Source organism: Triplophysa rosa, linkage group LG5 (assembly GCF_024868665.1).
Source record: "Triplophysa rosa linkage group LG5, Trosa_1v2, whole genome shotgun sequence".
Taxonomy (NCBI): Eukaryota; Metazoa; Chordata; class Actinopteri; order Cypriniformes; family Nemacheilidae; genus Triplophysa; species Triplophysa rosa.
Window position 1 is genome coordinate 3,992,759 of NC_079894.1, and position 12,937 is coordinate 4,005,695.

The 12,937-nt window shown below is 38.4% G+C and overlaps 1 protein-coding gene across 2 annotated transcripts in view; it reads right to left on the reverse strand.

Moving 5' to 3' along the window:
• Window positions 1–1,390: 1,390 nt before the first annotated feature.
• Window positions 1,391–12,937, reverse strand: part of tnr (tenascin R (restrictin, janusin)) — a 155,362-nt gene continuing 143,815 nt past the window's right edge. For both annotated transcript variants that reach the window (XM_057333098.1, XM_057333099.1), the window contains 6 exons: window positions 12,409–12,541; window positions 11,971–12,122; window positions 11,161–11,257; window positions 6,640–6,801; window positions 6,387–6,550; window positions 1,391–5,107 (listed from right to left, as the gene is read on the reverse strand). In XM_057333098.1, the coding sequence (XP_057189081.1) occupies window positions 4,991–5,107; window positions 6,387–6,550; window positions 6,640–6,801; window positions 11,161–11,257; window positions 11,971–12,122; window positions 12,409–12,541 (825 nt within the window). In that variant the 3' untranslated portion in view covers window positions 1,391–4,990. The remainder of the gene's footprint in view (window positions 5,108–6,386; window positions 6,551–6,639; window positions 6,802–11,160; window positions 11,258–11,970; window positions 12,123–12,408; window positions 12,542–12,937) is intronic.

A 12,937-nucleotide genomic window follows, 5' to 3' on the forward strand; every position in this document is an offset into this window, starting at 1 on the left:
ATCTCGATCTCATCCTCCAAGGAGCTAATGATAGGGATGGGAAGGGTCTGACCCCAAATCAAGCTTTGAACTCCACGAGAAAGGAAAGGGGTTTTAAAAGCGAAGGGGTTTAATGCAAATCAGAATGTTTTGGTAACATGCAGTTTAAAGTTTAAAGCCCTACACTCTGAATGAGTAATATCTGAAAAAAACTGGTTGTGTATAGCATTAGCAGTATAAAAGATGTGGGTATACTGTACTATAAAAACAGAAAATAGTGTACTATGTATACTATACTATAATGTACTGGAAAAGTGTATGGCTTTGAAAACCAGCATCTTTCAATCGCATAAATATAATGCACAATACATAAGAACACATTTTGTCAATGACATCACATGAATGTGATTAAAATCTGATTTGGCTATGCAAACTGTACATTTATATACTAAAAACAGAAAAGTTTTTCCTGTGCGTTTTTGAAAAGCTTTGCAGACAATAACATTGTAACAATTGTTTGTGTGAAAACTACTAAAAAAAACGCTGAATTATGCACGAAAGGCCAGTAGTTGGCCATATCACATTGTAAAGAGAAACTAGCCTTTACACATAAGCTACGTCTCGATTTGAAGGCTGCGTCTTCTGGAGGTCGCATTCATCCATCACATACATCATTGAGGTTTTCTTATTTCAGTTTAAAAAATTATAAAATGAACATTTTTTTCTTCTAAGACGTAATCATTGTAGTTTCAATCTTGCCTTAAAATGTAACGGTTGCTTTTCTGAAATAAAACCTGAACTAATAAACCTCGATGACGTATGCGGCCTCCGGAGGACGCAGCCTTTGAATTGAGACGCAGCTTTATTGCATTCTTCTACAGAGTGGCGAAAGCATACTGTATGGGGAGGCAGTGGGGTCAGTTTATTAAAAACGTCGGCAAACTCAGAATCTTGAACAGCACTATTCTGTAGTCCACCATTATTGTTTTGGTTACTTTGAAGTACCAGTGTTTCTCAACCTGGGTGATTTATAATATAATCATTTAAAAAGAGTCAAACGAGTTCTGAGTGAGGGGCCTTCGAATATTATTGTGGATAACGGGGAGCTTGAAATCAAAAGGTCGAGGATTACTATAGACTGAACATGTAATATGACATCACTCTTTTCACCAATTTGTGTTTTTGTCATTTACACTCACACAATAACAGGCCTCCATGTTTGCGTAAATGAAAGGCTAAAACACCGTTTTTTCGGATGAGAAAAGAATGTCGTGGAAACACCCCCTAAAACTAAAAAAAGAGTTTCTGTCTCCAAAATACTTCAAATAAAATAACACATCCTTAAAAATGACCCGGTCGTTGCTGTAGAAACGCTGTCAAATCATTTCACAACCAAACACAGAAGTTGTATTTTGAATATTTTATTAATGTGTAGAAAATGTATTAAAAAGGAACTATACAGCACATTTTAAGTTAAACTAGAGCTAACTGGATCTGTTACATTGATATCCAAGGTTATTTGGCAGAATGTGGTCAGCGAGTTAGGGAGAAATGTTTCAGAGAACGTCCTTTTGCACACACTTTACTGTACCTGCTTCATTTGTGTTCATGCTAAACACATCTTTCCAAGAGCCGCATAAAGGATGAGCAGTCAAACAGCTTTACTGCTCCATTACATCCTTACATGTACAAAACGCAAGGGACTTTTTACAATATCAGGGTAAAATCAAATAACCAGCATAACGGAGTGCTTCCCGTGAAGTGTTTCCACGGTAACTGTTAAACCATAAGCGGGTAAGTGGATGGCAGGCGTATCGAGAACTCGAAGCCATATGCCGAGTCAATGAATAATGAAGGAAAATCTGCCTCTGTGTATCTGTTGAGAAGCTGTCCCAAACACTACACGACATGCAATCTCTGTTCCTCTTTCAGAAAATAAATAGTGTGAAGCCACAAACAGTTCATTTGCTAAACGAAACAAAATAAATAAAAACGTACTTCCTCACTCATGTTCTCCACAGAGGAGCAACTGGGAATACGTTGCCTTCTGGTGCAGGCAAAATGTGAGTGTTTCTCAATGTTAACAGCAATCATTTTGAGCCGATTAAGAATGTACTTGGTTTCCAATTCCCATCCCAGCTGCTACTGTAGTCTAATCGTTCGCCTTAAATATAACGAAGAACGAAAATGAAAGAAAAGGGAAGAAAGTCTTTGAAGAGAAATCACAGTGCCGTCGCTCGGAAGAGGCTCATTTGGAGATCTGCGACTGTGAAGAAAACCTTCACCCAAAAATGACAATTCTGTCATGAATTACTCACCCTCTAGATGTTCCAAACCTGCACACATTTCTTTGTTCTGATCAACACAAAGAAAGATACTTGAAAAATGTTAGCACATGACATTTACTGAGTCGCCATTGACTACCATTGTAGAAACAAAACATTTTTTGTTCGGTTGAAGATATTTTGAGCAATTTAGGAAAGCAAAACGTTCTGGGGCACCATTGACTACCACTGTAATTGTTCCTACTATGGTAGTCAATGGTGCCCCAGAACTGTCAGTTGCGAACATTCTTCCAAATATCTTTCTCTGTGTTCAGCAGAACAAAGAAATGTGTACAGGTTTGAAACAACTTGAGAGCGAGTAATTCCATTTTCGGGTGAACTGTTCCTTTAAGAAAAAAGCTGAGAAACGGAAGAATATCTACAGTATGGTTATATATGGTTTCCCTCTCACGCTGGTGTGTCACTAACGGACAGAGTAAACAAGTAAACAGTATATCTGCACTAGGAACTTCTTTTCTGAGGTGAGCGAGATAAAAATCTAAAAATGAAAAATGTCCTCATTTCTGTATCTCTGTATTGATGTTATGGTGAAATTCAATTCTAACATTTCACAGTTGTTACAACAAACATGTATACAGTCAACAGTGTTTATATCAGTGAAGCCATTAGTTGTACATCGAAATGAAAAAGGAAAACATGACATGGTCGTACTGTAACTCCATCACAAACCTTTTAAACACTGCACAAAATGCAATTCAGGTGCATCATCAGGTGATGTTAACCTGAAATTACATTCTTGTCAGGTACAAAAAAGTGATGAAAAACTATGTTCTAACTTTTACTAAGAGTTGGATTGCTTTTCGTGTTGGCGTAAGTGCCAAACCCTTTAAAAGCTGTTGTTTGTCACAGCCCTTCAAGTGAACATGTCTCAGTCAATCTACAGTAGCTCTGCAATGACAAAACACAAACTGCAATTCTCTTGCACTCAGCTATGAATTGTTTGTAACCTAGAGAATTTACTAAGACATAAACGCCTTTGTTCTTTCAAGTCTACAGGAATGAGAACATTTCAACCCTCACAATCGCTTCGAGAATTCCCATACGAGTTTTCCATATGTACACAACACTGGACGTATAAAATCGGCTCTCCTGATTTTGCCAAGTGGTTGATGTCCTTAGGGCAACATCATGTTGACCCTGGCACAACATTTAAATCAACCAATCCGATTTCAGAAATAAGTTTACAGTTTATTTGAAGTTTAATCTTCCAACCAGGATTAGGTGCTTCTAGACCATTGTTTTTCACTTATCATTTCCCTCTGGTTTTAGGGGTAAGTTATGGTTAGGGTTGGGGTTTGGATTTATTTATAAATATATTGTCCTGAGGACATCAACCACTTGGCAAATTCAGGTCGAGCTATAAAATCACTCCCGGTGTTTAAATGAGAGTCTTAGTTTCATACTATCGGACTGACCCACCACCATTTTCAAGGTGGGAAGATGTAAACGTGTGTAATGTAATACTAACCAGCCTTAAAAGAAAGATTGGTAGAATTTCCAGCTCAAAAATGACAGAAAAGATTGAAATGCTGGACATGATCGGATTGAAAAACAGATTAAAAAGTATTTGTTGCACGGTGTTTACTTCCACCTGCATCCTCCCCACACACACACCGTTTTCCACTGACCATAAAACAAATTCATTTCATCTAGAAATGATGAAAATAAAATCTTTATAAACCAAAACGATGTCCTGTTTCAGCTTAATCATGGTTTTAACCTCAGATCTTTTATAAATCTTTGGTTTCTGAGGTTTTAATAAAATAACGTTACTTGGCGTTCTGTCTTTTTCCCCTTAATAAAAACCCTTTTTATTTTTTCATACCGTTTTTACTGTATTTAACATTTTAATAGTAACTGTGTGGGAATTTTGTCTCCTGTGATGCTTTGACGCTACAAATGGACAAATGTAAGCGTGATTAAATTATGAGATGAAAATGCAGTAAATCAAACAATGTTGGCCTCAGGGTGCAGTACGAGCAAAATGAACAAAAAAACGAAGGAATTATCGACCAAAAAACATCGAGTTACTTTTTAAAGGTGTTTTACATTTATAAAAATAGAAGCATCTTATATTTTAATGGCCAGTCTTTTTTTCTAAAATGTTTTATTTCAAAGGGAGGAAAGGATCTCTTCACATATTCATAAGGTTCTTTCCGACTTAAACTATACTCAAATTTCCGGTAACACTTTACTTAAAGCCTTCATGTATAATGCATTATAAAGGGTTATTAAAGGGTATAATGCATTATAATTGTTCATAATGTGTGTTGTAATACATTACAGTATATGTTGTTGTAAAGAATTATAACCAAATTAAAAATGTGTCGTGTAACAATAAATTGATAAGCATTATAATGTATTAACTGCAGTAACAATTATTCATGAGACATTACAATGCATTAAAAGGTGCATTACAACTACGTTTATGATGCAATATACTGTACATAAATGCTTTAGGTAAAGTGTTATCTTTCGCAACCTTCACCCAAAATCTAACCAAACAGCATCACGCAAAAGAAAACCATCGAACCTCATGGTTTACAATTCACATCAGGCATTCGTCAAAGGGATTTTGTCATTTAAAAATTGAAATAAGTTACAGAACTGGTGGTGTCGTCCTACATACAGCGTGTAAAAACAGTAAGCGCTAGCAGGACGGTGGATTAACTAGTGGATCTCCTCCTCTTCCCGCTGATGCTGCGGTAGTTGAAAGGTCTCATCTTCATCTCCACGATTGGGATAGAAAACTCGTGGCCTTTCCAGTGATACCAGTTAATACCCTGCAACAGTGGAACACATTGGATCACTACAGTACATAAACATCCGAAAGAGGAATACACGTGAAATTCCACACAACATCTTGAATTCTGTGCTATGAATCCTCTTCTATAAACCTGGCTTCTGCTATAAAACGTCCAAGAGCTCTGTTGCTTTAAAAGAAACCAATACAACAGACAAGAAAAGAGGTTATAACAGGTTATAACAAGTTACAAGCCTTTAAGAAAAACTGAATTGAAAGCAGACAGTGTGACAACAAGACATGAGACAATGCAATTGAGCAACAACGCATCTCGAAAAGGTTTATCTATAGAGACACATCTCACAGTTGTCAGTTTTATTTGCTCGTGCATATTTCCTTTCTTTAGCAACTTACGTCGCAACCAAAACCACAAAGAATGAGTCACAGTGCACAAAGGCTCTGTAGGTGTCAGATTAAACAGCCAAATGAAGGTAATGGTTATCAAGATGAGTTGCGGACAGTTTGGTTCCTCTTTGTTTCTTCCATACTGTATATGAAATGAACAATATCATGACTTTAGGGAGTTTTAAACAAAGGCCTCTCTGATAAGAATTCACGTGAAGGCAGTTTGTAGATTGAAATAAAACGTATAAATAATGTGAATCCATCTCCGTGTGGAGTCAAAGAACCTTCTAATCACAAACATTTTTCGATCTTGTTTTTATAAGCTATGAAGTAAAACCCCTCATGACTGTTTTGAGGCCATTAAGATCTTCCTCTGGAGATTTTTTACTTCGTTTTTTCATCCTCTGATTTCTTACTTCCTTATTCACATACTCTAATGCGAAGTATGATAAAGTCAGATACAGTAGGCGTTTTACTCGCCAAATAATAAAAAAAACCCTTTTTTTCAATTTCCTGAAAAGTAGTAGTTTTGGAGAGGTGTAAAGTATTGGAGTAAATGTAATTAGTTACTTTACTTAAGTATCTTTTTGGCTACTTTGTAGTTGTACTGAGTATTAAAGATATTAGCAACTTTTAGCAACTGCAATTTTCAGGTGTTCAGTTTGAGTTTCTTGTTGTTCACTGACATGTCTCTTAGTGTTGAGGACTAGTGCCTACAGTCAGTATGAGTAAAAAACTCAAGTATTGTTCAAATCAGATACTCTTAAGACTTTTACTCAAGTCGTTTTGGAATTTGTGACCATTTTCACTGCAAGGTATCTGTACTTTTACTCAAGTATGGTTTTCAGGTACTCTTTATTTACACCTCGCAATATCAGAAAGTCTTGGCTTTCGTCTGAGAATACCTGGCTTACCTGACTATGTCTGGACTCTCCATATTTGCCATTAAGGTTAGCCCGATGACAGTTTTTATACCACCAGGCTCCCTTGTAGGACATAGCACAGTTGGTGACGGCAATGTCATTGTCCTTATCCTTGGTAGAGAACGGTCTGCTCTGATGGTAGCTCAGAGAGTCACCTGAGGTCAAAACACACCATAATTATGAGCGTGATACTGAATGACATCGGTCTCTGAGGACATATCATCCAAATATACTCAAACCACACCTGCCGTGCCATTGTATTCTCCTATCCTCAGTTTGTAGAGGCTCTTGGAGTCTCCGATGGAAAACCTGTCGTAGTTGGCGTACACCGACTCCTGGCCATCTTTCATATCGATGCGGAGCTCATATCGACCTTGAGCCGAGATCTTCTGAATGCTGTCCAAACCTGGATGTAGACGCAGAAAAACGTGTCTGAGGAATACTATCCAGCCATCCTACCCCTGCATTTCACACATGTGAAACACGGTCTCTTTTAGATCTGCTCGGCACTGATAAGAGCCGTAATTTCATTTAAAAGTAGTGCTCTTGTTTGGTGGTACATCTCACATTCTCTGAAGAAAGACGAACAGTCTGTGTATTGAAGATAATCACATTTTCTGAGTATGTGGTGGAGAATATGACCTGCCTTTGATACAGCAGATTTGTCCTGATAAGAGAAGCACCATCTGTTTTTAGCACTATTCCCAAAAATAAATGACTGGAAAATACTATAAAATGACTAGAACAAGTCTTCTGGTAAATACACAAATGCGCTGTTCACACAAGCAACAACATTGAGACTTTTTACCAATAAGATATCACGTAAGGAGGGGTATCCTTTGACTTTTATCAATTCCGATTCCGCTCATCAATTCGGGGTTTCGATTCCAAAGTTGTAAAAAGATATAATTGTCTGGTTTGCAAATAAATATATATATTTATGAGTATGTAAAAACCGAATTCATTTTCGTAAGGGCTTTTATTGAGACACAAGTTAACACATGCGCATTTCTGAAAATGTGCACACAGGAACTGATGAGAGGAGTTATAATTTTACAAAATGATGACACGGCATGTTTTAAAAATGTACAATTTTGCAAACCGTTTTCAAAAACGGTCTTTTTCAGGCCCCCACAACGCCAGATAAAATGAATAAAAAGTTACACATTTAGGCCACGTCCACACGGAGCCAGAGCTTTCCCTATCCAATCTTTTTCCCTCATTCTTAAAAATATCGTAAACACGCCGTCGCCCTCAAGAAATATCTGCATACACACGAAACCACTGAAACTGACTCAAAACGATACATGCCAGACCAGTATGTGGCGCTATAATTCTTCTTCTTTTGGTTTTATTGGTGGCTGGCGCTGTAATTCTGCTACTAAAAACGGACAAGATGACTTGGAGCATGCGCATAAACCTTACGTATGTGGTGTCTGACTAGGGTTGAGACGTGGGGTGATGACATCATCATTTCTGAAAATATACAGATAGACTAAATTGTTTTCAGATTTATTCACTCAGGGATTAAAAAAAAATGGAGGTTTCAGGCTTCCAAAACGCCAGATCCGCCTGGATAAGATACAACAGTTTTACATATACAGCTAAACGCGTCTCTGTGTGAACGGGCTCTTAAACAGCCCCTGAACGTGTGCTATGCATGTTATTTTTATTTTGTGGGAAACGTTTACATTCATGCAGTTTCCCTTGACTCATCGGATGAATTGAAACTTGTTTATTTCCGTAAACAGCATGGGATAAATGCGACATCTGCATTAATCCATAGACTTCTTACGTCAACACCTTGTACAAGATCATACCGGTAATCCTGTTCTCTGTTCACACATAGCATCATACTGGTAAATTACTGGTAATGTTACAGGTTATAGCAATGGTATCTCAGGAAAAGTCGCATATGATCACTTACCGGTAATTTACCAGTAAAGAGTTTATGTGTGAAAAGCGCTTTTGTTTGAGTAGGGATCTGACTTAATACTGAACAGCCCCTAAACTCACTTTAGGATTAACAATGAAAGTCAAGCAAAGGACTGATAAACGGATAAACAGAAACAGGTCTGAATCACCACACATGCCCAAAGAGCATCTTTAGACTGTCCTAATGAGATTTATCAAACGAATCCTTCATTTTTTACACTGACCTGATCTCAGTATGAGACAGTTTGATTAAAAACAGGTCTCGTGCTGTTCCCACTGCACCATATCTAAGTATTACACAACCTTATCAATTTTATCACAGTTTTGGACCTATTCCTGCACTTTATCAGCAATAAAGAAAATTAAAAACAGTTTCATGACGGGACCACATAGTAGGAGAACAGGGAATAATATAACAACATTACACTAGTACGCTTACATTTCAGCCCCATTACTTCAATACACAATTCAGGAGTGTCATGACCAGGTGAGGAATTATAAAGGGACCGTGCAAAAGTGAGCAATACATGGTGAAGCATAGCTTTTTCTTTTCCTACACTTGCTCTCTGCTTTGAATGCATGAATAGATGAGGTCTGCACTACTTGTGTCTGCCAAACTGTGTGTTTGATGAACAGACGGTGTTGTAAACATTCGGCAACTAAACCGTACGGTCGTGTAGTACATCATACTGTTAATACTGTGCTGTCAATAATATTGTCAACATTCACTATTTAGTTTTTGTATTGAGAACTTTTGATTTTCTGGGATTTTTATACAATTGTGACCTATGTTTTATTTTTTGTTAATGAAGATTACATTAAAAAAGGTACATTTGACCGTGCCTTTATTTTTTGTTTTTTCAAATACCTTTTATGTACAGTATCTAATTAGACTTTTAATCATCTTAAAAAAATCTAACAAACATAGGAATTACATGTTTTTTTAAATACGATAATGTACAAAAAAGTGAAAAGATTATATATAGCAGTTTAGTCAATGCATATCCAATACAGCGATTAGCTCATTGCAACAATTTTCAATTTCTGCTCACAAGATGCAATCTTTCGAATGAGCTCCTTCCACGCTAAATGTAGCTACAGTACATATATAATCCAAGCTTAAATGCCAGTGGAGGCACAATTGGTAATGTTTACGTTTTATCTGTAATTGAAACAATGGTCTGTAATCAGTAAACGCAATGCTGTTTTCTTTCTGAATTCTAATGAATATAATTATAGTTTTCTAATAAGATTTATGCATCGGGGGTAGAAAGGAAAATAGGGCTCCATTGTTTTCTGTCAAATTGGATTTCTGATGGAAATAATTACTGGATAATTTAAATACAGCCTGACAGCTGGGCGCGATATGCCCTGGAAACACACACCCTACTGTACACACAAACACACACATATACACGCATGATGTCACTCACAGTGCTATACAGTAGATCTTTATTCAGAGCAGCACCATTGAAAACAGTTAAACATTTGCCAGGTGTTTTACTACTACGCTACATATACATTTTTAGTCAGTATGTGAATTCCTGGGAACTGAACCATGACCATAAAAGTTAAGCTACAGAAAAGCCCAAGAATAAGTGTGTGTATTTTTGGAGGATCAGTTGAGAGAAATGCAATATAATATGCATAACTATGTCTTCAGAGGTGTATAAAGACCTTACGTAATGAAGCGTTATGTTTTTATTACCTTAGAATGAGCTACTTCTGTCTACATACACCGAGGGTCCCCTTACATATACTTCACCATGTTGTTTCTACAGTAGCCCTAAACGGACAAACTACTCTACAGAGCACGTTTCGTAAATACACGTTATCTCCTTCAGCAAAGAAGCAAAAATGTGACATCATCTTTGTCCTGGTTCAGCCACCGTAGTGCTTCGAAAGGGAGGGGTGGAGTGAGCCGTTGGTTGCAATTCACAACCTCACCACTAGATGCGCTTCTTTGACGCTTTTTACACTGGGATTATTTACCCCAGGCAAGTATCGCCACATTTTTGTGTTACATTTTCAGTGTTGCTTCGATGTAAATAAACCAGTGAGCCATTATTATTGTTTGTGTGGTGACGGGTAATGGTTAAGTAGATGCTGCACAATTATGCTGTACATGTCATGATGACTCACATGTGGAGTATTTGGGTTTTAAAGTGTTTAAGATGCATGAACTGGACGTTAAATAGCCTCCACAAGGCCAGTTTCCCGAAATCCCTCGTCAGGCAGTTGAAAAGCACCATTCTGATGACTAGTCGACAGCACTTAACACTGATCTACATTTCCAGCACCGATTCTTAAATAAGACTTCTACATCTCAAGAAAAAGTGCTGACAGAATCTAGATGGCCTCGAAAAGATAAATGGGACCTAAAAAGGAGCGTATTTTTAATAGGTTTTTTCACGTAGATGAGTTTAGCTTGCATCAGCCGATCACATCAGGTGCAGCGAATCAACGTTAAACAATAGTCATACAACACATACTTAAGTTGCCTTTCTCTGCTCCTTATCAGCTGCTTAATAGTGCCGCACTAAAAACCCACCTCCATCCCATCTCCTCCATATCTGCCTGTATCTGTCGTATCCTTTTAATTGAATCCTGTTACGCATCATGAACTGTTCAGGTTCCCCAGGGGCGCTCACGCTCTGTCCATGCAAGGCTGCATGGATGGGCGGAGAGTTTGCCAGAACAGTTTCATTCCGCCAACCTTAAATATTGCCATTGTTTAAATATTTGACGACAGTGGTCCTGACAGAACAGCTTTTCTCGAACAGCACTAAGCACTTTTTCTATAATTAAAGTCTGTTTTACGTCCTCTTACCCAGCCAGAACTCATCCTCCAGGTTGCCAAAGCCAATCTTGTAGTCACTCCACTTCCTGGAGAAATCAGTCAACCCGTTCTGACGTCGCTGGAACACCTGAAACATGATTAACAAGGCAACATTTGCCACACAGCATGCCGATACAACAGAATGCATTTGTCTTAAGGGCAATATGGTGCAAGTGTATATGCCAACAGAAATTCTTTATATTTTTGGATGGTAGAGGCAGCTGTGTCAATGCTCGTGGCCAGCAAAGACTCAAACACCAGCAGGTAATCGGCAGCATATGTTGTGTTCTGAATTTAAGTCCCTTTGGTGGGATGACCACCCGTCAAGTAAAAATTGGTTATCGCAGGTAAGTAAAACATATTTCCCTGCCAGCTGGCTGTAACTTTATTACGACCCGCAACATGGCAGTGTGGTCAACGCAGACTTACAGTAAGTGACATGTTAAATTCAAATCAAACGTCTTACTCGTTGAAGTAAACGACATTCTTAGGTAAACGTTTAGGAAGGATAGTTCACCTAAAAATCTGTCACCATTTATTCACCCTCACGTCACTTTCTGCACAACACAAAAGACGATATTTTGAGGAGCGCCGGCGACCAAACAACATTGACTTCCATCGTATGGACACTAAACCACTGAGACATTTTTCAAAATATCTGCTTTTGTGTTCCAAAGAGTCAAATACCGATTTGGAATGACACGAGGGCGAATAAACGATCAGATATCGTGGAATCATGTGACAGAATCATGTGCGAATCACACACAGTAGTAGTCAAACGTAGTCAGATATCTCACTCACTATCCAGCCTCCTTCGTCGGTGGTCATGTCGCAGTAAACCTGCACACCCTGACTGAGATCTCTGTTGATGTAGATGGTGTAGACTCCGCTCAGGGTCTCTCCGTTCAGCAGGTGCTGAGCACAGTTCTGTGCCGTGGGAAACAATCGGTTTCCTGAGGAGGAAAAGGGTTGAGACACGTCTGACACAACAGAGCACAGAATGCGAGGGCCGCGGAGAGGTTAATGAGTGATGATGCGCCTCGCCGGTCTGGCGGGGGAGTGAGAATTCATCTGGTGTTATGAAATGCTATCTTTGGACCTGTGGCGTCTTTAAAGTCACAGATTCACTAACTGTGTTTGGTTTCCTTTGGGAATCAAGTTTACTGGTGTTTAGAGGGTGACACTACTGATTCAAAGTGGATGAGTCCATCGGATACGATGTTTAGAGGGGATTTGTACCTGTTGTGAAAGTGGTAGAAACGATAGCGCTGGTCTCTAATCTTCTGGCGGCTTGCAGTCTCACAGTATATTGGGTGGTCTCTGCCAGACCCTCAAGGCGAATCCACGTGTCCTCGGCATCTAAGATCAGCTCCTAAAACACAATCACAGTCTGTTGGGAGATCCTCACACGCACGAAGGCGCATCACATCACCACTGCTCAAACATCGTGGAACAAAATGAAACAAAGAATCGGCGCCAGAGAGGGTTTGTAGAAAACACGGCCAAAGACAATACAACGAACAGCCGCAGTGTCAGGAATCGGCTTTTTTATTTAAAGCGGTTTATTTACCCCCTAAAAATGATTACTTTATGAGAACTTTTTGTCCAAGTTCAATTTTCATTTGAACCAATTCATTGAAATAAATGATTGACCGTTTATTATAAATTCAAATGAAATACAAAAATGCCTGTTCATGAAGCATACTTTGTTCAATATCCTAAAATAACAACCACTTGAGACAGTGAACACACATATTAGACATCTGCA